Genomic DNA, 26,295 nt, shown 5'->3' with positions numbered 1-26,295 from the left:
CTCTGAAAGATTTCAAGAATGGATTTTTGAGCTGTCTTGAGTTACCGTCCATTTTGAAGAGGGAGGAGAATAAGGAAGATGAGTTGGTTCCTTATTGCTGTGCAGTTCAAGGTGCTTTTTCAAAGAGTCAGTGAGGAAATGTGCCTGTCCTGCATGCCATGGGAAGGAGCCTTAGCAGAGCACACTGCCAGTTCTTTCAACTATTGAGTGATTTTTGAGGGAGTCAGGGGCCTCCTGAAAATAAGGGACTGGGCAGAGCAGAGGTGCTGCTCTAATGGCCTGGATGGCACAGAAAGAGGAGGCAGCAAGGTCCCACCTCGGATTAAATAGGAAACAAAGAGCAGCCAAGCCTTCAGCTTGCCCCAGTCTGAACTGGAGTCTCCTTTGGAGCTTGCAGCAGACTGCAGTGGAAGGACAAACTCATCTCTTGGGAAAATACTGTCTTGCATTCTAGAGGGCTTCTCAGGGTCTAGCTTAACTGGTAATGGCATTGATTGAAGTTGCCATTGTCTCATCTCTGTCCATTTTGTGGCTCTCCAGCAGTGTTTCTGTCCTCATTTACCATTTGGGGAATGGCTGAAATAACAAAATTTGTGCCCAGTTAAATCTATATTGTGGGGTGGGATAAAGCTGTTCCTTTTTCCTAGTTCTTTATCTTATGGTCCTTCAGAGTGATGATTTTTCTGAATTTTGATGATTTTTTATGTATTAACTTGATTTACAATCAGCTCCTACTCTTATAAAGATAATCCCTACTCATTTATTCCTTTTTCTTTTGGTGGAAGAGCATCTCTTTGTTTAGGATGTCGATGGTGACTTATTCTAGTCCCTTTATATCCCTCTTACTCATCTTTGCCTTGGTCCTTTGATGTGTGCCTGGTGTGTGATGCCCAGCTGAAGGTGTTTTGCATGTCAGCAAGGAACATCCTCAAAGCTGAGCCAGTGCAGACCCTCTTGTCTCACTGCAGTCACAGTCTGTCCTGGTTTTGTTCTGAAAGTGTATTGTGAATTCACTTCTGGTTTGTGCCTTGAATCTGGCTAGGTCAAAATCATTAACTTAAATTTAGCCAAGTCATTTTGTCATCAGCCATACTTAGTGTAGTTTTGGAAAACGAATGGTAAGAATTTGAAAAGAACAAAGCAGAAGGTTTTTAAGAAGTGGAGCTTTGTGCAAGAGAGACAATCTGAATATTTTTAGTGCAAGTGATACAATTAAAACCAAATGCATATAAATCTTCTTCTAGGACAGGCACTTGATATTGCCTTTACACCCCTGACATCTTTATCAGGTTCTCTTCAGCAGACCCTTGAGAGCTAAGGAGCTTTAGGAGCTGCAAATGAATCAAAACCACTCTTCTGAGATAAGCCTACTGCAGCTTGTCAGAGCTGTACAAAAGATTAGTTGCACCTTTTGGAAAAATGTTTTGTCATGTTCATGACTTTGAATACTCTAGCTCTAAAACTGATACTCAGGTGTTTTAATAGTGAAATACTGTGTAATTAGTTATTTTTCTGTAGTGGCACTTCAGCAGGACAGAGTTTTTCCAAATCTCCTGTATGATTTTCTTGCAGCAAACAAGATCCTCCAGGTATCTCTGTTAGGGGCCAAACACCCACTATGGTACAGCAAACAACTGGCTCATGAAGTTGCATGAACTGGATGTTTCTGTGTCTCACTTTGATTGTTTCAATACTGTCTTGTGAAGCAGCTACTTAACACACTCTCATGAAATATGTTAATACAGCTGAATGATGGAATTAAATTTTTATGTTCAATTTGTACTGCATGCACTTTGACTCAAAGAAGTGAAAAAGATTCCAGCGAGAATAGTTAACCTTGTGATGTGAAACCAAAAGTATTAAACACTGATGACAAATCTAAGTCAGGTGTCTTGAATACTTGCACTGTGATTTGAAAATTCAGATGGAAATACTAGTCTTGTGTTTTATCATCTAAACACTGATCACTAGAACACTCAGCAGCATTCTGTATTCTGTGATAGGGTGGACTAAAAAACAGCAAGCACGAATGTACCCTGTCCTCACAAGAATATATCCATGAACTGAGATCTGGAATTTCAGATGAAAAACTTCTTAATTGCCTGGAGTCTTTGAGAGTGTCTCTAACCAGCAATCCAGTCAGGTAAGCAGAGCAATTTCTGCAGTAGTTTTTATCATGCTGTTTTTGCTAAGCAGGAGAGTTGTGGGCTTTGGGGTTTTTTTTGAAACCAGAGTAATTATATTAATGCTTGTTGACAGGAGAGCAGTGCTCTCAGCATCCTGGATAAGGATAAGTGAAATGTTTGCAGCTGTCTGAAGCATCTCCTCACCTTTCACTGTGGCGTTCAGCAATTTGCACTGGCTGCAACTGTTTGCCTTCGTGGCTGATCAGATGTTTTGGGAAGTGAGACCAAAAGTGGAGCCTATGAAGGGCAGCACAAGCAGTAACAGGGAAATAGCTTTGCAGGTTTTGCATTTGATTAAGGAGTAATTAAAAGCATTTTTCTTTGTTTTTTTATTTCCAGCTGGGTTAATAATTTTGGACATGAAGGTCTTGGACTTCTGTTGGATGCATTGGAAAAGCTCCTGGACAAGAAACAGTAAGAACCTCGATTGTTTGAAGGGAGGGATGGGGAAGGTTGTGAAGATTTTCCTTAGGTGATTTTCCTCATTCCTTTCAAGGCAAGAAAGTATTGATAAGAAGAATCAACATAAACTTATCCAGTGCCTCAAAGCATTTATGAACAATAAAGTAAGTATTACTTTAAATTCACGTACTTCTAGCATGATTGGGTTTTGTTGAGTTCAAGATGTATATGGCATGGTAAATGTTGGAGGGGGAGGAAAGCTTCTATGTCCAGTGTTTAACTCTTTGGAAATACAGGTCTTAAACTTCAGTGTAACTTCTCTTGTGAGTCGTCTTCATGAGCCTTTCTACGTATTTGCTTAATTTTGTTAAACACAGGGTAAAAAACCCACAATTTTCCTTAATTTTGTTAAATACTATTTACTTTGGAAGTAAAATATTTGATAAAGAGGATGATAGTATAAATTTAAGTGAATTTGAAAATGAGTTCCTTGGAAATTGAAAAAAAAATAATTCCGAGTTTGGTACATGATTGTGAATATAATGTACTTTTCATCTGATTTAATTTGAGTAGGATTTGATATCTTTTCAGCTGCAGTTTTTAAGTTGGTAGGTCATGGTTAGTTATATCTCATTTGTTTCTAACATAGTTACTCAGGTTTACAGAGTATGAGTACCTGCTAGAAGCTGATGTGTTAAAGTTGTAATTTTGCTTTATCTGTAGCAAAATCTGAAGTCTTGTATTTATGTATCCTCCCCAGCAAACAAAATTGCATAAAAGTTACTTATGGTGACTTCTACTCAGTTTAGAAAGAACTCACAGAGGAGCTCGACTAATGAAGTGGGAGAAAAGCAGATTTTTCATACTTCTGAGGTGTTTCAGATAGAGATAGGAAATAAAACCTGCTTTATCTTTTGGTGCCTACTGATTTTACATGGTCCTGGTGTCCTGAGGAGCTGAATGTCTGTGTCTGGAGAAAGCCTCAAATGCAGGAAGACTGGGCACACTGACCTGTGTCCCCAAGCAATGCTGGCCAGGGGTTCTGGTGGAGGGAGTGCTGCCAGATCCCCTCTGGGAGGGAGCAGTTGGGAGAATCTCTCAGGATCTTAAGTTGGTGATGAGTAGCCAAGGCAAGCCCAACCTTTTCACCATGTACATTGATCATTTTGTTTCTCCCAGTACGGTTTGCAAAGGATTTTAGGAGATGAAAGAAGTCTCCTGCTGCTGTCAAGAGCAATTGATCCAAAGCAACCACACATGATGACTGAGACAGTGAAAATACTTTCTGCCATCTGCATTGTTGGAGAGGAAAACATGTAAGTGAGATATTGAAGTTGTCTTTTGTGCTCATGAGTTGTTAATTTGGACACAGGTGAGAAAAGTTGACAGTGAAACAAATGTAATCTATTAAGTCTTTAATAATGTGGTTTAAAATTCAAGAGACTTCTTCACTTGTTGTGTTGCCTTAATTCAGTATTAAATCAGAAAAGCAAATGAGCAGAGACCTGCCGATTGTGGCTGAAGTGGAAGGTCTGAAAGGACAGATCAGCTCCCCACCACAGGAACAGGAAATTTTACATTTACAGCTGGGCTTTGGAGCAGTTCAACTCTGAGTTACTTAGCACTTGCCCATGAGATTTCTAAAATCAAGATAATCACTTGGCATATGTTTCCTGTAAATTCCCCACTGTGCTTATGTACTGAAGGTTAAAATGGGCGAACTTCATGTCTTCTATGCAATAGAGTAATACATTTTGATTTCTGAAAGGACAAATTATTAGAATTTCCAGATGTTAAACATGTGAGCTGTTATCAAGTGCACAATCTTGCAAAGGTTGTGATTTTTTTCCCCCTCATTGGTTGTTTCTTAGCTGAAATAATAATAGAGATTTATTCACCCTCTTTTCTTATTTCAACATTAATCTTGTAGACAATTTTAACACTTGGTTCTTGGATTGTTTTCAACTTTCTGTAGCTAAATGCATTTAAACTGTCAGTGCACTAAAGCCCTGAGCTGAGTCAGTAGTGGGCTGAGGATGTTTAAAATGAGCAAGTTGGCTGCTCTGTGCTTTTCTGACAGTTTGTCTTTCTCTTAGTCTGGACAAGCTTTTAGGTGCTATAACAACTGCTGCTGAGAGGCACAGCAGGGAGGAGCGTTTCTCCCAGATCGTGGAAGGCCTGGAGAACCACGAGTTCATACAGCTACAGGTGAGTTTGCTGTTCTGGGTGCTTCAGCTGAAAGATTGGAGCAACATGTATTGCTTGGTGATCTTCCATTTACACAGAGCATCTTTTAGTGCCTTTAATCCAGTGGTCAGTAAAAGAGGAGAAATAAATTCCAGTGCCCTGCTGGTACTAGATTTTCTACTTGTTAGAAAATTATTTTCTACTTCCTGTCCCAAAAATAGGATTAAGAAATCTTCACCTTGGGTAATAAGCCTGTTCCTAGTGCTGGTACTTAGGGCAGCAGTACCTGTGGCCTCTAAAATATTCAGATAAATGCTAATTATGGCAGGTGTAGCATGGGATGAGCCCGTTTTTGGCAGGGTTCCTTTTGGGATGAGTGAAGTGCAGCAGGATATTATTGGTATTTTTTTTCAGCAAGGACTCTGCATTCCTTGCTGTGTGTGTTCAACACATGCCTTTATCAGCCACTAGTGCTTCTCTGAGGGCCATTTAGTGAGCTTTCAAAATTATTTTTATACATTAATAAAATAATCTGTGCCAGTTGTTACTAAGTCATGACTTAGATTGTGTTCACTGCTGCTTATGTGTCCATGGATAGAGGTTTTTATGCTCTGTGGGCACCACAATTTTGGTTTGTATGAAGATGGAAGCTTTTTTGAATTGGGATTGCTTGGGTTTTTTTGGTACTGCCATTTTTCCATAGAGGCCAAGTGGCTGAATATCCTAATGGAGGAAAACTTGGATTTCTTACCTCCTCACAATACAGTAGTTATGCACATTTTGTACTAAAATTTATTTTTCAGCTACTTTGGCTGAAAGATACGGAAAAATACAGGCAGGGCAGGTACCCTTGGGATGCCTTTTTGCAGTCTTGGCTCAAACACACATCAGCTGTAGTTGCCTTAATGCTGTGTTTACCATCAGCATCTCTTGTTTCAGAGCTGAGTTAATGATGTCCAATAAGTTTCTATAAATGACATTCTAATCTTAATAGTGCCATCACTGAAGAATTCATTCAGGAGTTGTCTCCTGCTCTGTGACCTTGTTGATTTAAGGGAAACAACAGCCACCAGCCACCATTCCTGCCAAGCTCACTGATACTCCAGTGAAGGCACAATTGCAAGACTCATTACCTTGTTTCTGACAAAATCATTCTTTGCTGGTAATGTATTAGCACAAGCCATTAAGGCAGAGTCTCTCTGGCAGAAGCAATCAGAGCAGATGGCACCTCTTCTCTCTATTAATTTCAGATTGGACATGTGCTTTGGCTTGTTAAGTCATGTCATAGTAGTAAAATAACAAGAATCATTCAAGCAGGCATGATGATACTGCATTATCTGAAGATGCAGCTCTATCAAGAGAGTGCCTTTGAAAGGGTGTTTTAATAGAAATTTGATACTTCATAAGGTGTTCTATTAAAGCTAAATAGTGAATGATAGTGAATGTAATTAAAACAGGAAGGTGCTTTTTATCTGATTTTTTTCCTCTGCAGCTATTGATTTTTTTTTGTCCTGCTCTAAAGCTACTTCTATTTGCAGTTAACATCTTTTACCAAACTTGGTATTTCCCTCGAGTCCCATTTTAGTATTTTAATGTGGATCAGCACTTTTGGTGTTGTGCTGTTGTCTACCTGTTTTCAAATAAATCAATTAAAGTGCACAGCTGTTCAATTGAAGCATTAGCCACTATCCTGAGACTTCAGGTGTTTTGCAGAAGTGCTCTGCGGGAATGGAAAAAACACCTGGTGATGTGACTAATTTGGGTATGTGTGGTTCTGATGTGGGGTATTTTAAGCTTTGGGTTATTGCAGAAGCAGTTTGTTTTCAAACTGGTGAATGTTGACGAGAAAGAGGAGGTACAGTGGGAAACTTTAGTTTGGGAATAACTAATGTATGATTTTAGGGTGGGGGGCCCTGGCACAGGTGCCCAGAGCTGCTGTGGCTGTCCCTGGATCCCTGGCAGTGCCCAAGGCCAGGCTGGACAGGGCTGGGAGCTCCTGGGACAATGGGAGGTGTCCCTGCCACGGCAGGGGTGGCACTGCATGGGTTTTAAGCTCCTTTCTGACCCAACCCATTCCATGATCCTGTTCTGATCATTCACGTGGTGCTATTTTGACGCAGCAGAAGCATCCTGATATGGAAACAGAGCAGTATTTGATGTTGCTAAAATAAACCAGAGTGTTTCATGTGTGCTGCATAATAAATAATATCCATCTCTTTGGCTTTAGAATTTAACTGAAACAGTGACTGGAAGGATTGATTTTCATTCTGTGTTTCTGATTACAGGTAGCATGTATGCAGCTCATCAACGCCCTTGTTACATCCCCTGAGGATCTTGATTTCAGGATACACTTGAGAAATGAGTTTTTACGTTGTGGCCTGAAGAAAATATTGCCTGTAAGTCATTTGTAGCCAGGAGCTGATCACTGTCCAGTGTGAATGTTGAAGATAACCAAACTGTTTAACCAGAACAGCAGATGTGAAGGACTGGGGGTGCAGAAGGTCAGATTATCAATCCAAATTGCTTTCAGCCTGCAGTTAGAAATTCAGGTTCTCATGAGCTGTATAAACCAGAATAGTAGTTGAAACAAGTCAATACATCAGAAATTAAATGAGGGTAGCTAAATTCTGCATAAAGAGCTCAAAGCACATGCAGTGAATGTGAATCTGGCTGTGGAACCAATGTTGGATTAACTTTCTTTGTGTATGCTGTTGCTCTTGTTTTCTGTGAAATCTGTTTCTCTTTAATCTGCCTGCTGAGAATGCATTGGGACATTTTAAGGAAAAATCAAATCAGAAATTCATTTGGAGACTGTGTCTGTCTTCATGCAGCTGCACAGACAGGAATATTTCTGACTTTAGGAGAGATATGTAGCTCTTAACCAAGAAACCATTCTGATACATCAAAAATAGGTATATTTAAGGTACTCGTCACTTTCTTACAGAAGATGAGAGCAATTAGAGTACCTGCTTATATTTGTTTGAAACAAAATTTATTCTGCTATGACTTAAGATGTGAAGTTTGAAATTGTCAATTTGTTAGGAACAAAAACTTCTGTGTTTGGCTCATTCAACCTCGAGACACTTTCTTCTGTGTGATGTTATTTTTCTAAGGTATAGTTTTAGGATTTATATCATGTAGATACATTAATAGGATCTACTGTCTTTATTTTCTGGGAAACATCTGAAAACTTCAAGAACACAAGTATTTTTGTTTTTTTTTTTAATCTATTGAAAAGTAATTCACAGAATCAATAAATGCTTAAAAATTTTAAGAATTGGGGGTGGGTTAGGTAGCAAAAAACATGAATTGTAACAAATCATGATATGATAGAAAACTTGGGAGAGTGTACCAACATCTGCCACACAGATCTGAGTGTAAGAGCAATTAATGTTTGGTGATAACAGGCTATTTAAAGATTGTTGAGCAGCTGATGTGTTGAAAAAGAGTCCAGGAGGGGGATCCAGAGCTCTGGCTCTTCATCTGTTCGGATTCAGAGCTGCCTCCTCCACTTTTCAAGCGCTGGAATTGGCACGAGTTCCTGCTGTATTGGGGAACACACACGGCTGCACCAGTCGTGACAAATCCAGACCCATTTCCATTTCAATCCTGGAGTGCATTCCCATGAATGGATGGGAAGGAACTTTTTTTCATGTGCTTTGGCTGGTGAGAAGCTGAACTTGGTTCGTGTGGGAAAAAAGACGAGTCCTTGTAGTTCTTAAAAGCACATTTTCCTCTGCGCCAGATGTGAACTTGAGTGGGGTTTTTTCCTCCCCTACTTCTCCTTTTACTATGGATGTTTTAATGCCATGGTCTGGGTTAACTGAGCTACAGAAATTGTGAGCAAGTCTTCTTTAGACTTAATTAATGTTTTGAAATATACCTGTTGTGGTTTTTTTTAAAGGAACTCTGACATTAACAGCAGGAGCTGCTATGTCCCATTAAGAGAAATCGTTTCAACTGGAAGTTTTCTGGTTTGTTCTGTAGCCCATGCCTGCTCTGTGAGCTGGTGTTTTGCCTTGAGTTTTTCTCAGTTGAATCTTTTTCCTTTTGAAAACTTTCTCCTGTTCTAAAGGTTAATGTCTTATATTTCATCATGATACAGTCCTTCAAGGGGGGATGGAATTCTTGATTTAAAAAAGGGAAAATTAACATATATTCTACCTTGAAAAACAGGCCTTGAAAGATAAGGAAAATGACGAGCTTGATATTCAGCTGAGGGTGTTTGATGAGAACAAAGATGAAGACCACTTTGAACTGTCACATCGTCTCAATGATATCAAAGCTGAAATGGAATATCCTTTAAGGAAATGCTGTTATAACTTGTGTCATCTCAGAACTTGGTTAAATGGAAATTACAGTGCTCCATGTGCAGGTTATTTGTCTCAGCTGTGTGTCTTACCAGGGGCTTTGTCAAGCAGATTTGTCTCAAGTTGCTTTTTTTGTTAGAAAATATTTTGATAATTAGTGCTTAAATTTGCATGTCAAATGTAAGTCATTGGGAACTGAATTAATTTTTCATAAATAACATTTATTAAGCTAAACTCTGTCTCATAATACATGAAGAGATAAAATTATACCCATGGAAGATCATAAGTTTGAAGAAAAATGAGTTCTAATAATAAAAGGAACAAAATTTCTCTTAGGTTCTGAAGCACATGAGATGTGCCTTTTCTGGCTGTGAAGGAGCAGGAAATTCAGAGTTACCTGAATTCAGAAAAGGTGCTGCAGGTTTTAGGAGGAGGCAGAGGGAGGTAGAGGCAATCCATGGGAGGACTATAGAGTCCCATTATGCTGTTGCTTTGCAGAACAGGTAATTACAGGTAAAGGTCATCTTTAGGAAATGAAAATGATTGACCAGGGTGTGTTTGCCAGTAGCCTGGCTGAGCTCAGGGCAGAAGCAAAGCTTTGTGTGCAATATTGTTACAGAACTTTAAATGTGAAGTCTATAGTATGATTGTTCTGATTGATAATGAAATGCATCCTAATTATTAAACAGGATATAGAAATTCTGTGCACAGTCTAAGTGGAAAAATATTTACTGCTAAGAATGGGAGTTGAAAGCGTGGAGGGGTTTTACTTGAACAATATGGAAAATGACTGGGGAGCTGTGTTTGGCTGGGGTGGCTGTTCTGTGCTGCAGTGGGGTTTTTTTGGTGTTTGGTTTTTAAATTGTTGGTTTTGTAAGCATTTGTATTTTCTTAACCATGTTTGCACTGATGTGAGCGAAGTATTTCATCTGCTGTATAATATGGTGAAAGATACTTCTTCTGAAAATTACTTCTTGTCAATTCTGCAACATTTCCTCCTGATCAGGAATGATTACTATGTCCGGTGAGTGCCAGCTGCCAGGCTGGGATTTTGGGGGGAATAGGGGCAAGAGTAGAAATTAAGACCCTGGTAAACTGATTTGCTCAGGCCTAAAAAGTCACTCTGAGACTGTTGTGTTACCTTTTTGCTCCATGTTAAAAAAAATTAGTATTAAAAAGATCTTGGTAAATGTAATAGTGTTTATTTCAAAGACTTGAAGCTTAGTCTTACACCCTCATCCCAAAAACCTCTTAACTCAGCCACATTTTTATTCAAGTTTGATACCTTCATTGCATCAAAGAACATGAAAGTTGTACAACTGATAATTGAAAATCCTCCCACGTGCCTTGGATCTGGTCTTTTCAGTGTAAACATCTCTTATGTGCAGCACAGTGTCTTAGCAAGGTCGAGGTGCCACATCAAAATGTTTACAAATAAGAATTTGAATTTGATACTTCCTTCTGGCAGTTGTAGAATTCAGATATTAGGAGTTAATTGCCCCCTTCCCCAACCCCATCAAGGCTTGTTCATGTTCTCATTGTCTTGTAAATATTTCCTGTTTTAGACCTCAGTATTACAAGATCATAGAAGAATGTGTGTCACAGATAGTGCTGCACTGCAGTGGCATGGACCCAGATTTCAAATACAGAGGAAGGATGGACATTAATTTTACACATCTTATTGGTTTGTATTCTTTAAGCAGTTCTACCTTGTTTTTTTGTGTTCTTCTGTCTAGACTTTTGTCTAGGTGTTTTTGCCTTTAGTTTTTCTCAGTTGAATCCTTCTCCTTTTGAAAACTTTCTTCTTTTCTAAAGGTTAATGTCTTATATTTCATTATGATACAGTCCTTCAAGGGGGGGAATTCTTGCTTTAAAAAAGGGAAAATTAAGATATACTCTACCTTGAAAAACAGGCCTTGAAAGATAAGGAAAATAGTGAGCTTAACTGTGAATTTTTTCAGTGTTCTGGAAATACATATGTAAGCTACACATTTACCTGTGGAGGCCAGATGCTGTAGTCATTAATGAAATGAGGCAGGGTCAAAAACAGAAGTGCCTGTTGCTTTTCTGTCATGGGCTCACAGGGTAATTATGGTTGGAAGCACCTCAGAGCTGGGATGTTTGACTTGTGTGTGGTATTTTATTTAAATTCTAGATGCATGTGTGGACAAAGCTAAAGTAGAAGAGAGTGAAAAGAAAGCAGCAGAATTTTCTAGAAAGGTAAGTGCTGCTCTTGGTGTGGAACAGAATCCTGACAGGAGCACAGCTCGTTTCCAGCTAAAACTGGGAAACAGTGGCTCTCACAGGGAGGATGTGCTTTCAGATTTGAAGCTCTGTGGTTCTGTGTGGGAAAGGCTCAGATGCAGTTGAGTCTGAAATCAAAAGCAGCTGAGTAGCATTACCTGTGCATCTCTTGAGTTGTGTTCCTCTACTGTAGATAACTGATGGGAAAAATTCCATTTGTTGCTCTTCAGTGCTGGAATAGTCATAATTAAATAATTTAAGTGCAGGTACAAGCCTTAAAAAAATGAATGGAAGTGCTATGTTAGCTGCAGTAGTACTGAAGCTTGTGTGTTATGGAGGTGTGTATTGAAATCATTCAAAATTCTGATTTTTCTGCGGGTTTGGCCTAAGAAAGCATTTTCAGGCCAAATGGTAGAACATGTTCTTGAACATGATGATTGCAGATTTCATTTTTAATGAATTTAAGCTTGCTGCAATGGATGTGTACTTGAGCTTGGTTTGAGAAGTCTGCAGTGTTCTCTTGGAGAGAAAAGCCTGTACTGAGTAGCTGGGTCTGGGTGGCTCTCTGCCATTGACTTATTGACAGAAGAAATTGTGGTACTCAAAGTGAACGTGTTAGAAAAATGCTGCTCAAAGAGTTAAAAGTGCATCAATTGCTCCAGCTCTGATTTTCAAAGAATTCCTGCCAATAGAGGCTCTGGTGTGGCCATAACTGGACAAACTCTCCTGTCCTGGTTAAATCATTACAGTTTGATGAAGAGTTCACAGCTCGACAAGAGGCACAAGCAGAGCTGCAGAAAAGAGAAGAGAAAATCAAAGAACTCGAATCAGAAGTCAAACAGCTCCGGACCCAGGTAATAAAACTGTATCCCATTAACTTCCACAGCTGAGTTGGTTGTTTTTGAGGAGGAGGAGTTGAAAAGCAATTGCCCTGGAGTAACTTGTCTCTCTGGAGTTTGGAATGTGTGTTGGAGGTGCATTGATTTGTTTTGCAGCCAGCATAAGTTACTAAGGATAGTTAATGGAGGTAACGTTTTTCAAATAGTAATATATTCAACCTGTCACAGGTACCTGCTTTATTGACAGAGTGTTCCTTGGGCTATAAAAATCTTGCATCCAGCCTGATTTTTATTTTTTTTTTTTCCTGCAGGTATTTGTTTATGCTTTCACATTGCTGCTTCTGTATTTTTTGCAGAAGGTTTTTATTTTGGAAGTGTTTATTTTAAGGCTTCTGATTTTATATGTATTTTTTACTCTTAGACTTTATATATTTATATGTACACTTTTTTATTTTTTATACCAGCTTTGGGTTTTAGACAGGTCATTTATACCTTTTAGGAACTAACAGATATCATGATGAAGCGCTTTTGCCTCAGTCTGGCTTATTTTGTACTCCTTCAACACTAGGCAAGGTCTGCCTGTTGCCTTTTTTTGTCTTTATTTTGCTGTATTAATGCCTGTGATATCACTTCCTAATTGGACACTAAGGTGGAGACACAGACACTCCTGTTGTTACTTCCTTCTTGACAATTTTCATGTTTGTTACAAATTCCTACAAGCCAGTGTTAAGTGAAATTTGACAGTCTGTTTTAATGAGTTCCAGCAATTGTTGCATTATCACCTGTGGGCCAAAGAGACACATGCCTTGTGCAAGTGAAAAATGTACTTTTAGTCAAATTAATTGTTAATCCTGTTTTATTGATTCTACCACAGTTCAGATTATCCAGACATGACAGGGCATTCACAGTAGTGCTGGCCACTGGTTAATTAACCATGTAATTCTACTATCTGTTCCCTTTTCTAGTGTTATGTTCCCCACAGAATATGGTGACACTTATTTCTAGCTGCACTCTGCTGATTTGATTTGCTGCTGTTTCTCTTCCTTATTAATTAGTAAGAACTTACTAGAGTGGACATTGTGATTGCTCGTTCTTTCTCTCACCAAAGAAGCACCCTCAGATGTCCAAGACAGCAGGATGGGTTGTTGCACAACCTTCACCCCTCTAGATGTCAGAATAGTTTTGAACAACTGTGCTCCTGTGACCTCTTGCACTGCAATAGCTGCTTCACTGATTGCTGGGGAAAATTTTCCAGCAGGAGATGAGTGTTGTTAAAATTGAGCGTGGTTATTCTCATCTCTGATGCCCCAGCTTGCCGGGGTGTCCTAAGTGGGATAAATGTTTTGTGCATTGGTAAGAAATAAAATGCTGTTCTGTTCACTTAAATGTTACTGCTACTATTAAATTTTCTTTAAAATTGAAACAATTTGTTTTTATAACAATGCTAGGTTATTCAGTTTACTTGGCAGCTTTATGGTACGTGGTATAATCTATCGTTATTGTTTCTCATTTAAATGGGAGAACGGTTGCATTTCTCGCTTTCTTGAGGTTGAACCAACCATCCCGTTGGTTCAGATTTGTATTGAGCTGCCTCCTGTCACTGATGAAGAGAATTCCTCTTTTGTGTTTCAGGGTCCAGGCCTGACAGAAGTCCCAGCAATACCTCCAGCCCTCCCAAGTGAGAATGCCCTGCCATCTCCAGCGCCTTCACTCCCTGGTGGAGCCATCCCTCCTCCACCTCCCCTCCCTGGTGGAGGAGCCATCCCTCCTCCACCTCCCCTTCCCGGTGGAACAGCAATTCCTCCTCCTCCTCCCCTGCCAGGTGGACCCACAATTCCTCCTCCTCCTCCCCTGCCAGGTGGAGCAGTAATTCCTCCCCCACCTCCATTACCTGGTGCCTCGCTTCCTCCACCGCCGCCTCCTCTGCCCGGGGGAGCCATCCCACCTCCCCCTCCCCTGCCTGGTGTGCCCCCAGCACCTCCTCTGCCTGGGGGAGCAGGGCCGCCTCCTCCTCCTCCTCCTCTTCCTGGGGGAGCAGGGCCTCCTCCTCCTCTTCCTGGGGGAGCAGGGCCTCCTCCTCCTCCTCCTCTGCCTGGGGGAGCAGTCCCTCCACCGCCGCCTTTTGGGGGGCCCCCGATGCCCCCCCCTCTCGGAGGGGTCCCCTTTGCTCCCTTCCCCATGGTGCCAGCCTTGCCACACGGGATGAAGGAGAAGAAGAAGTATAAGCTGGAAGTGTCGATGAAGAGAATCAACTGGTCAAAGGTAGGACAGGAGGTGTGGGGATGATGTTCCTTCCCCTCCTTCACTTCACTGTGCCCTTGGTACCATGTGGTGATGGATTTTTAAATGAGGTTCATCCTGGCAGAACTTGGTGTCCCAGGAACCAAATTCCAATAGATTGTATCAGGTGCAGTGAACATGAAGTGCAGCTTTGCATCAAGTTGTATGTAAATATATATTTATCTCCAAACTGTTCTAAAGCAGCTTTCACACGTACCTAACAAAACAAACCAACTTAAGTTTTGTCCATTTGTGATGTTTAATGTAGCTATGAGTCCAGAGATTGCTGATATCAGGCCTTAATGTTACTTGATTATTCATCCCAGATATTTATTGGTTGTTCTCAATTAGTGATGTGCTGGAGCAGGGCTGTGGCCACTGGGAGGAGCCATGGGACTGCTCAAGGGAAAGGTTTGGGCACCATGAACTTCCAGAGTCTTAACATGGTTGTATTTAATCACATTTCATCTTAAAAACCATCTTAAAATATAAACACTACTTGAGCAGTAAAGTGCAAGCACAATCTGATTTGCAAGCTAACCCTTAAAGCTGTTCTCAGTTACTTGTCTCTGAGAATATCCAGTTCTCTAACAGAAGTTATGCCAACATCCAGGTGTGTTCTGGGGTGTGTTGATTTAAAACCCCTTTTTGATCAGTGCTCCTTCCATATAAAGGAAATAAATGTAGGGTATTAGATAATTGCATTTGCTATCAAGACTAAATCATTGCATTCCGAAGTTGTGGTTGGTAATTTTTGTAGTGGTATAAAATATGACAGATACGTTGATGTTTGGTGTAGGAAAAAGTACCAAAATCATCAGGGCAAATGAAAGGAGGACTTATATGTATTCCATGCTGTGTGGTTCCTCTAAATTCTGAGTAGTCAAAAGGCTCTTTCTTGGAGGTAACAAAACAGCAGAATAATCGCTCCAATTTTGGAAGAGGAATCCAGCAGGTTGAGAGAGAGCCTGTGTGGAAATGCATGGCATGCCAATTTATCGTTTCTTTTGGCAGAAGAATTAATGCTTCAATGATTTCAAATGATTTCAAAATATTTGGAGATGTGCTAAAACAATCTGAAAGTGTATCTAGCGGTCGTAGTTTAAAAATAGGCTTTTCATATATTTAACTAGCATGAAATAAAACAGCCAGCCATGGTTTTAGAGTATTAATTTAAATTTAAAAATCAGTTTGAAAATCTTTACTTTTTCTGTAGTTCTTATAAAATAATCTGCATCAAAGGATAAGTGATAACTTTTCTTTGTTGTGGGAGGAGGAATTAAGAATCTTGGGGAGAAGAGACTGGATCAGGATGCACTGCAGGAGTTTTGTGACTGTGGGACATAGACTGCTGTCCTGTAAACATAGAGAAAAGCAAGCTTTTATTTTATAATACATACTGTAATTGCAGCCAATTTGGTTGTGATCACTTCCATTGGGGAGTTTATAGGAATAATTTCTAAAGTGTCTCTGTGAATGCTGGCTGTGACAATGGGAAGGAACTGCAGATGGACGCTTTGCTTAAGTGCTCTGGGAACGGTGCCAGAGATCTCCTGCCTACTGAGAAAGTGGAAAGTCTGTTTGATCATCACTTTTAAGGAGCCATCATTTGAGGAATAAAATTCTTACTGTTTAATTTAGTCCCTTTTGCTGTAACCATCTTCCCCATTAGTGTTGGATTAAGGTAGTTTTTTAAAATGTTTTCCCTGGAGCTGCTGGTAAAGCTGGGCTGAAAGGTGGAGGAGCAGGGTGTTGCAGGGAAATAATGCAGTATTATTGCTAGATACTGCATGGCATCTGAGTTGGCCCTTGGAAATTACTTGGCATTTCAACAAACTTAGAAACAATAGTTAATAATGTGTTCAAAGCTGTTAGAGGAATATATTTTGAAAACAGAATAGCAGTTCTGAGTCATACATGAAGAGTCAAGTTGTCTTTCAGCTCCTGGATTGCAGAACATTTTCCTGTTCCAATCTGGCTGACAGGGAGCTCATCCCCATGGAGAGTTCATTTCCTGGTGCTGAAGAGTTTGGGGACTTTCTAGAAAGTAATCAAGAGAGAGCTTAGGACACTTTCAAAGCCAGCTGCTGGTATTGGTTCTGTTTGGAAAACAAGAAAGAAGGGAGAGAACATCCCAGAATGGGGCTAAACTTCATTCAGCCCAATTCTCACAGAAATTCTGGAGCATTTGTTTGAACTTGGCTGTTGAGAACACTCCTTTTTGACTCTGAAGATGCTGTTTTTCTTTCAGATTGAGCCTCAAGAAATAGGAGAAAACAGCTTTTGGGTAAAAGCTGAAGAAGATAAATTTGAAGACCCAGAGCTGTTTGCAAAATTGGCGCTTACCTTTGGAACCCAAATGAAAGGTACATTCTTACTTTACTCTTTATTGTGCTTTTATTAAGTTTAAAACTGCAATGGCAGTTTCCTTTATGCTTTGTGCAATACCATGGAATTCATATGATGGTTTTATAGCAGGAAGATGATTTAAAACATATATTAAGCATAACAGTCTATTACAGGAATTGTTCCTCCTTCACTTTCCACTTCACAGCATGAGGGGAGGAACCTTTTTCCAATAATACCTTTTAAAAGTGTACTGTATGTTGCAGACAGATGTGAGTTTTCTTCTTTTGAAATTATAATTAAATTTAAATTCTGATCCTAAAACCATGTTTATTTGCATTCTTATTCCTAGCTGAGAATTTCTGGAATAAGAACAGCACTTCTTACTAATACAGTGTTAAAGAAGAATAACTCAGGAAGGGCTCCCAGAGGACTGTAATGAACTATTTCCTGAGCAGTTTCCTTGAATTATTTCTGAATGTGTTTTTTTCTTCTGTGTTCTTTTGAAACATCTTCAAAGATTTGGTTGTGGCTGTGTTTTTCATAAGATAGATTCCTATTCCTTACAGTAGTCAGTGAATTTAAACCATTAGAATTCTGCTTTTGCAGCACACCTTGGAACCACTTTCTGGTCTAAATGTTCAGCTATCTATGCAGTAATTCAAAAGCCTCCTTTGGAGTAATTTAACATTCTTTTTCATACCTGAGTTGGATTGACTCTTGGTTCCTAGCACTGCAGGGAGGCTAAAATGATGTGGAGTTGGTCGCTTGGTTTGGTGTGACAGGAAGATCTTCAAGGGAAAGAAGCAGCAGATGACAGAATGGCACAAAGCCCTTCTTAATGAAAAGGAGAAGCTTCTGCCTTGAGCTGGATTCTTTCATCAGAAATCTGAAGAAATGTTTCACAATTCCTGAAAAGCTGCTTCATTAAAAATGCTGAAAAAAACCCCTTGAAATGTTGACATAGCTGACAGTTTCCAATGAGAAGAGGGTCTTGTTGACATGAGTTGCACAGTTGTAAAGCTAGGAACTACAGAAACTCCTCGAATAGCTTAGTGTACTGCAGATATCTTTCCTTGTGTAGTTCTCAGTTAATAGTTAATGTAGCAAATAAGGTGCCATAGCAAAGGATGCACATGAGAAATGCTGCTGCATGCTACTCAGGATATGAAAATCTCACTTGGCTGACTCCTGCAGAAAGACAGGAGTTCATGTCTGAGTTCAAGGGTTTATTCAACTTGAAAACCCACTAGAAGTCAAAAAGGCTCTCGGAGCATTTAGTTGCAGCACAGACCCCAAGAATTGCGTGCCAGAAGCAGCTTTTTTCCTGCAGCTGCCATCTGCAAAGGGAAACATGGAATGATGTTCACTGGTCCTCGTTCCCTTTTACCTTAGTACTTATTTCAGACATCTTATAAATAATACTTATTAATAATACTTAATACCCAAATACTTGTTTCAGGCACCATCTGGGATCAGATTTCCCTCTTGCTTTAGTCCCATTTCAAGAGGTTGTCTCTGAGTGCATTATAGGAGAGTGATCAAAAGCCAAACAGAAATACGTGTGATGTTTTCTCAAGAGCACAGTCAGCATGGAAAACAAACAAAGGGATGAGTGGAAGCAAACTGACAATTGCCAAAAGCAGTTGGGATGACTTAGTGTTTACTGTCTTGTATTCTGTGGAATTTTGGAATGCCAGTGGGAATGGTAGCTAAAGTAAAAGAAATGGTAGAGTAGACATTTATTAAAAATTTTGAATTCCGTGTAAATTGCCGCACTGAAATTTGAGTAAACCTCTGAATTATATTCATGATTATTCGGTACAATGAAAAAAACACTTGAATTTTTCTCATTTAACATAGTTGTATTTTAGGATACTCCAAAGATGACTTAATGTTGGTTATCACGAAGTTGTGAGCTGCCTTGCTGTGTGTTGTAGAGGAATGCAGCCAGAGCTGAAGGGAAGTGGTACTTTTGGGGGAGAAATGTTATTATGAAGTTGAACAGTATTTTTTGCATGCTATATTATTAATCCAGTGTGGTTATACATCTCAGGAAACCTGGGCTACAGCTTCTTGATGGAGTTGGGGGTGTCTGTGATTTAATTCAGTACGATGTCCTAAAACCCTCAGCAACTGAAGCTAAGTTGAAACTATCAGTGTTCTTGTCAAGAACCAACTTAAATCTATGAAATCATTTAATCAGGTCATGTTATGTCAAGCAGTCTTTCACCAAGCTTTGCTTTTGTCCCTTAACTGATGTGAGATTTTCTCTCTGACCACCAGTGGCAGGGAGAGCACCAGCAGCACTGTCATGTCTTCAGTGCTCGGTGGAATATGACATCAAAAAGCTCCTACTGAATTTCTGGGATGTTGAATCCGTGTAGATTTGAGTGCCAAAGTGTCTCTAAAGGCTGCAGTGCTGTGACTCTGCAGACAGGTTGTGACACATCCCATTCTCAGGACTGTGACAATACTCACTGCTGGGCCTGCTGCTATCAAAACCATTTCTCACTGTTTGATTGATGGTCTAATTGCAAAACACTGCAAAGCAAGTTAATGCCTTCTCCCTAAAGGATCATGTTAATTTCTGGCTCTTGTAATTTAGGTTGTGTATTTTGCCAGTCAAGAATGATAGTAGTGCTCTGAAGAAATTAATTATGTGTACAGTAGGTCTGTAAAGGTAGTAATTAGTACATAATAGTCTGTAACTACTGGGATTGTTCCAATACAGAATTCATTATCCATCCAACTTGCCTCAAGGGAAAACTTCTCCATCAGGGTTCTGTTGCTTTACAATTAGTCTTTTAAAATACAATTCAACAGTCATTTTCATATGTTTTCAAAACTGAAGTAAGGTCTTAATAGCTGAGTTGTTTTTCACACTATGGAATTTGAGTGGGAAGGGACAAGGGAGAAGACAAACTTCCATGTAAGCTGTACTTGAACAAAACGTGAAAAATGTTCAGGTTTTGATTTTTACATGTGTAATGTATAGAAATCATGTGTGTAATGTATATATTAGTTATATAAATAATACATAATAGGCCAGTGCACCGTTAAACTTGAAGGAAAACTGCATTCATTTGCATTTGGGACTTGTAAATACAAAGAGCAGCAATTAGAACTTTTACAGAGTGGCTTTGAATTTGCGATGCTGAGAAGCCCAGATGTAATTCATCAGAGAACTTGAACATTTGCAAGCTTTCAGTGGATTCAGCTGTGGCCAGATTTCCTTGAAGACAGCTGTATTTGTAGGTGTGAGGCAGCAGGACTGAGTTCAAGTCAGAAATCTGAGGTGTTCAGCACGGCTAGCTCAGCACTGATGCTGCTTTGCCAACAGAAAAAGGAACTAAAACCTCTGAACTCATCAGGAATTTGCTTCAGGATTGCAAACTGCAGGTGGCTCCCTTGGTCTGCTGATTATTCAGGCTGTGTTTGTTCGGTTCCCTTCCCTCCTCAGCCTCTCCTTTGTGGAAGGGTGGGAATCCAGCCCGGAGGAGAGTCAGCTTTGCAGCTCAGGGTCGCCCAGTGCTGGGTGGCAGAGGAGTTTCATTTCCTTGGGTTCCCAGGTCATTGGTCTTCATTTGTTTCACACACAAGTGCAGCAGATTGGTTTGTTCTCATCTTTGGATGTGTTTGAAATTGTTGTTTTCCAGCAACAGCATAAATTCTACTACCATAAAGGAGTGAATTATTAGTTTACTATTTTTTACTTTCCTTTTCTTCTCCACTGGATTTATCCAGTAGGTAAACTCTCAAACTCAAGGGTGAAAAAAGCTTTGCATGGTTTAAATAAACTGTTGCCTGAAGTTATTACCATCTAACATAGATTTATATATGTGCATCTCTGTATTTTGATATACTTTATATATTTTAATTCTTAAATGATCTTAGAGTTATTTTGGAGTCCAAGTCTTATTTCGAGAGCGTCAGGACCCAGTTCATTCATCATGGGACAAAAGGACTGATGAGTGTAGTGTTCAGAAGGGTCTAAAAGAAAGCACAAGTTGCAATTAGGTAGGTAAAGTTTGTAAATATCAGTTCTTAATATTTTATTTCAAATAGCATTTTAATGCACTCACCTTTCAATAACTCAATTTCTATGTCAAAGGTAGTTTGTGGTATGGAATCACTAAGAAAACATAACTTATTTGGAGCAAACCCTATGTAAAGTACATGTCCTGTTGGTGTGACCTACTAACTGTAGTTGTTTTCATCATGTGACAGTGAATGAAGAACATCCCAAATTAAAAAATCTATTTCTACTTTTTCAGAAGTCAGGCTCAGTGTCAGCTGTGCTATTGTCATTTATTATGTTCTTTTCCTGTAAAAATCTTACCTAAATACCACTTTCAGAATGCTCATGCTTAGGGTTGGACAGAGGCAGGAATTTCCCTGCAGGTCTCAGGCTGTGGCACACTTTGAGTGTCTCTTAGGACTCAGCTTTTTTAAAAAGCTTTGTGATAGCTTCATTAGGGGGAAAAATCAAGAGGGATGGATCAGATAAATGCAATTTTCCTATCTCCAGTTTGTAATTCCTGGAGCTTCCTTTATATCTGTAGCAGAATTAGGATTTTTTCAGAGCTTTGTTGTTCCATAAGAGGGTTCTGAAAGAGAAGTTTGGGCATTTATTTTAACCAGCATTACTTAAGGAATTGCAATAATTGCACTTGAGGAAATCAAATGCAAGCAGTGTGCAAATTCAGTTGTATTCAGATGAAGAGACAGGTGGGAAATGGTTTGAGGTCTGGGCTGTTTGAAGGCTGCTGTCATTATTCATGGATTGCTTGGAGGTACAGCATAATGTATTCCACACAATTGTGCAGCAGTGGAGTTCAATTCCAGAATCAGCATTCTGTCTGTTCTCAATCCAGGGCACACGCTCGGCCGTGGAGGCCATTCCTTCAGTTTTAGTTTAATTGGCAGTGCTTAACCCTTTTGGATCATCCCTGGGACAGGTGAGAGCTCCCTGCTGGAGGCTTGAGGAGCAAGGATGGGAAATGAGGAATCCTGCTGGTTACTGAGGGACTGGAGTAGTTCTGCAGGTACAAGCTGATTATCCACCTGCCTTTTCAGTGCCACAAACTGAGATTGGAGGGGCTCTCCTGTGTGTCTGTGCCTGCTGCAAGGCCATCTTTTGCTGAAGAAATCTCTGGCGCTGAAAAACTTCCGAAAAATGTTAGTAACAAAGCCCCTGCTGCTCAGATTTTCTGCTAGTTGCAATTAGTAATTTCGTCAAAAAGCTTCACCAGAAGAATTTAAGGAGAATTTAAATAGAATTGGAGTGGGGACAGACATGTATTGTCTAAAAAAAGTCTGTGTATTTCTAACAATGTTGTGGCTGAGTTGTTTTAGTTATCGTGTGTTATATTTTAGATGGTTGCTTACAGAATTCATGTATTCATTTGTTATACCTGAGCTCTCAGAATATGAAAGTCCTGAAGAGCAAAGATGAAAGAGCAGTTGTGACTACAAAAGCCAAGGGAAGCTGAACTTGCAAAGGCATTGGGTTTTTCCTACGAAGGAATTTGGGTCAGTGGGTTTGTGCCAATGTTTCAGGTGTTGGAGGTTCCTGTTAGGGAAATGCAAGAGTCACTTCTGGTGACACCCAGACAAATGTTCATTACCCATATCCCAGAAGTGTGGGATTCCAGCCTGCTGCATGGTAACTCTGCTAGTAGTGAGTACCTTCTGCACCTCCTCCATGCCTCGTTTTTTCTGAGGAGCTGGAGTTTTTTTGTGTGTGTGAGCTTGTTGAAAGCCGGCAGGGGAAGGAAGGAAGGCAGCTCTGCATTCCCAACTGGCTGATTGAGGCTCGGTGATGCAGTGCTCAAATCAAGCCCAGCACATTTAACGAGGAGCTGAGGACAGAGACACATGTACTGGCACTGCAGAGACAGGGATTGTGTACAAAGACTAATTAGCATGAAATATGAATACATTCATGAAGTAGTCTTGATCTATAATGCTCTTACAGAGAGTATCTTTCTTTTCTATGAATTCGATGAAAAAGAAATTCAGAAGTTGAATTGAAAAAAGAATCTGTGTTGAACTGCAAAAAGAAATGGGGTTTGTTTGTTTTTAAACAAATAGAAATCTATATTCCTGGAATAAAACCCCTTCTGTATGAATAAATAAAGAGATTAGACTGAGAAGAATGCTTTCTGTAATGTCAAAACAGAAAGAATAAGCTGCAAAAGATGTTCCTCTTCAAGTGTGCAACTGTTTTTCATGGGATTTTAGGTTAGGTGTTCTAAAAATCTTTTTAATACGAATCTCGTTACCCTTGACATCAAGTGTTCAAGGCCAGGTTGGATGGAGCTCTGAACAACCCTATGGAAGGTGTCCCTGCCCATGGCAAGGGGTGGAACAAGATGGTCTTTAAGGTCCCTTCCAACCCAAACCATTCTGTGATTATCTGATTAAATCATTCCATGGGTGTGACAGCAACCCTTTGTTCGATGAACTGTTAGGATCATCCACTGTGGCAGTTTTCCTCAAGTGTGGCTTCTGTTTCACGTGCAAGAATTGATATCTGTAGATGTACATAAAATACCCTGATGATGAGTTGGAGGTCAGTGGCTTGTCAGTTCTAGGTCTGTGTTCAGTAGTTTTGTGCAGAGTGGTTTTAAAACAATTCTGATGTGTTTGTAGCTGTGGATACATTTTCTGGCAGCTTTCTGAGTGTTGGTGAAGGAAACTCCAGCTGAATGTTCCAGTGCAGGTTCTTGAGCTGAGCATTTGCTGGGAATTTGTGACCCAAGTGAAGTAAGGGGAGAATAAAAAAGTCTAGAGGAAAGGATGGAGAGCAGACCAGCTCCTTACCAGGACAGTTGGTGCTGACTATTAAATAGATTATGTACCAATATTTCACCCTCCTGAGAGTTTCCAGCGGAGTTCTAGGAATAACAATGTATTTGCTTAAATAAATAAACCCCCACCGTAAACAAAACTGTGGTTAAAAGCAAAATTTATGGTCTTACTTGTAAAATAGTTCTTTCAAGGATGTATTAAAGAGGTATCCACATCCTACACTTCCTCCTAAATCTACTTTCTATCAAAAGAAATAGAATGTGTTTTTTTTTCCTGCAAAAGCATAAACTGACAAAATGTGTCTGATTCATGGGCTGGTTCCAGTTGCTCACTGTGCTGACCTGCAGTGATTGTGTTTGTAGAAAAACGATGCTCTCTCCATGGATTTTATGTTTTATGTGCAAAACTGTTTTTCCTTTCCTATTGCTGACCAAAAAAACCCCAAAAATGTCATCAGCTCTTGACATGGAACATTTCTCTGAGTGATAGTTGCTTCACCTGTTCTGCTGTTCCAGGATGCTTTGGAGAGAATATTTGCTATATTGCAAGAATTTCTGCCATTTATAGTAGAGCAAGGATAATTCTGTTACCTGCAGGAATAAAGGTTCTTTGGAGAAAGAGACATTCAAAAGTTATCTAAAGGATTAAAAGTTAACAATCATGGTATTAAGTTTCTGAATTAATTGAGAAATTTAAAATACTAGGTACATAGGCATTAGTACAGATAATAAAGTATCAGCTTTTTGAATTACTTATTAATAATCTCAAATGGATGTAAAGCTATAATTACAACTCTATATTGAGTGACTGTTGTGTGTCTGGTGCAATGTGAGAAACTGAAATGTCTCTGAAACTTCTTCCTTTCAGGTGCTTTATTGTTTTGTAACGTGGGAATGTAATTATTGCATAATACTACTACAGAAGAAATTCCCACTGTGAAAAGGCTGTGGCTTAAAGGGTTTCTAAAAGCAAAAAGTCCACATGGTAAAAGTCAGTGTGGACTTATCATTAAGTTGCATATTCTGAATGGGAGTGCCTGTGGAATAAATGTCAAGGTTTTCTTGGACACTTTTTTTGTTCTTTCATTGAGGACTTGGATCATTAGCACAGAGACACTGCCTTCTTAATGAATCACTTTAGCCATATTTTGTTTGTGTTGGTGATCTAAAAGGAAAGAGCAGAGCACAGGTTGCAGCTGCTGATTTTCAGCATGTCCAGTGGATCCTGCATGTGCAGAGTGAGCTGAGGTGAGCAGGGGGCTGATGCTGCTGCTGAAGGTGACAGACTGGGAGCTCTGTGCTCTGCACTATTTTTAGTCTGCTACAATGCAAGCAGCTTAATTTAGTACCCGGTAGGTCCCCTCAGACTAATGCTGGAATGTGGCAGTAATTTATCTTGTGTGTCTGAAGGCAGATAATCATTGCATGTGTGTTCTCTGGGCACCTGGCTGTGCTCGGGACACTTTGGGATGCTCGGACCCCAGGAAAGCTTTCCCAAGGTGACTCTGAGGTGCTGGGAACACACACAACCATCCAAGGCTGACTCATGCTGCTTGAGCCCTGGATTTCATCTTCAGCATCTTGCTGGGAGCAGATGCTCAGTCAAAAGAGTAAATACATGCTAATATATATTAAATGTCTGCTGCTTGATGTACACAGAATCGATTAAACAGAAATACTTCTCAGCTGCCAGCAGCTGATGTTTTTTCAAAGCCAGAGGTCACATCTTTACACGTAATAACGTCTTCATTGTTTTTTCTCTTCAGTGAACTCAGGATCTTTCAGCATTTATAACCTGTGCCACTGCACTTCTCTGTATTTCAAACAGCTGTGTTGTTTTGCAGAGTTTTAACCCTGCTGCTCCTGGCCATCCTGGCTTGCTGCCTCCTTCTCTCATTGAAAGTCCCATTAATAGCTAATTTATATTTATTTCTCTGTGCTTGCAAAGACTGCCCAGAGGGGCAGACCCAAATTGTTCATGAGACACAGTAACACATCCATCTGGCCATCACCCAAAAAATACCTGTGGGTCCACCCCATTTACAGAGGGGCACTCACAGCTGGGGCTGTCACCAAACACCTCTTGCTGTTGGGTTTTGGAGTGCCAGAACAATTCCAGTGTCCCAGGATATTGGAGCTGTTGGGATGATGCTGTTAGTGGTGAGGAGAAGGGGCAGTGCATCCTCCTTGTGCCAGCGTGGGGGCTCTTCCAGAGCAGCCTCAGCACGCTCCTGTCTTGTTAAGGACTTCTGGATTAGGTTCTTTTTCCCTTTGAACTGAAGATTGACAAGAGGGAGGCAGTTTTCTATTGTTTGGTCTCAGTTGTTTATTCTTTTCTTATCAGCATTACAAGATACAAGGAGCTATGTGCACTATGATAGAAAAGGGGAAAATGGCTAACAAAGATCCTCTTCAAGGTCTTTTATATGTCCATTTACCCAATTAACAGATGCCAACTAAATTATTTTTCTTAGTGACCCAATGACCCAACACCTGTGTGCTGCACTACAATATTTTCTATCCAATCACTTACTACTACCCAAAAACCCCTAGGAGAAGAACATGAGGAAGAAAGGACAAGAGACAACACCCTAAATCCTCCATCTTGTCTCCTGTTCTCTAAACTACTTTTTCACCCAGTGATTTAAAAAACTTTCTAATTTACACACACTTTTAGCTTTTACTA

At 39.9% G+C, this 26,295-nt stretch overlaps 1 protein-coding gene across 1 annotated transcript in view; it reads left to right on the top strand.

Moving 5' to 3' along the window:
• The window catches only part of DIAPH2 (diaphanous related formin 2), a 169,719-nt gene that overhangs the window by 24,493 nt on the left and 118,931 nt on the right, over positions 1-26,295 (top strand). Inside the window, exons 6-18 of the mRNA XM_088062749.1 lie at positions 2,004-2,143; positions 2,526-2,600; positions 2,683-2,752; positions 3,768-3,904; positions 4,685-4,796; positions 7,061-7,171; positions 8,952-9,070; positions 9,993-10,109; positions 10,651-10,769; positions 11,241-11,305; positions 12,079-12,183; positions 13,801-14,430; positions 16,700-16,814. Of these exons, the coding sequence (XP_087918875.1) occupies positions 2,004-2,143; positions 2,526-2,600; positions 2,683-2,752; positions 3,768-3,904; positions 4,685-4,796; positions 7,061-7,171; positions 8,952-9,070; positions 9,993-10,109; positions 10,651-10,769; positions 11,241-11,305; positions 12,079-12,183; positions 13,801-14,430; positions 16,700-16,814 (1,915 nt within the window). The remainder of the gene's footprint in view (positions 1-2,003; positions 2,144-2,525; positions 2,601-2,682; positions 2,753-3,767; positions 3,905-4,684; positions 4,797-7,060; positions 7,172-8,951; positions 9,071-9,992; positions 10,110-10,650; positions 10,770-11,240; positions 11,306-12,078; positions 12,184-13,800; positions 14,431-16,699; positions 16,815-26,295) is intronic.

This window comes from Pseudopodoces humilis, chromosome 15, assembly GCF_049639895.1.
Source record: "Pseudopodoces humilis isolate 2021_Gansu_Grassland_sample_001 chromosome 15, ASM4963989v1, whole genome shotgun sequence".
Taxonomy (NCBI): domain Eukaryota; kingdom Metazoa; phylum Chordata; class Aves; order Passeriformes; family Paridae; genus Pseudopodoces; species Pseudopodoces humilis.
This window is presented reverse-complemented; position numbering and strand designations above follow the sequence as displayed.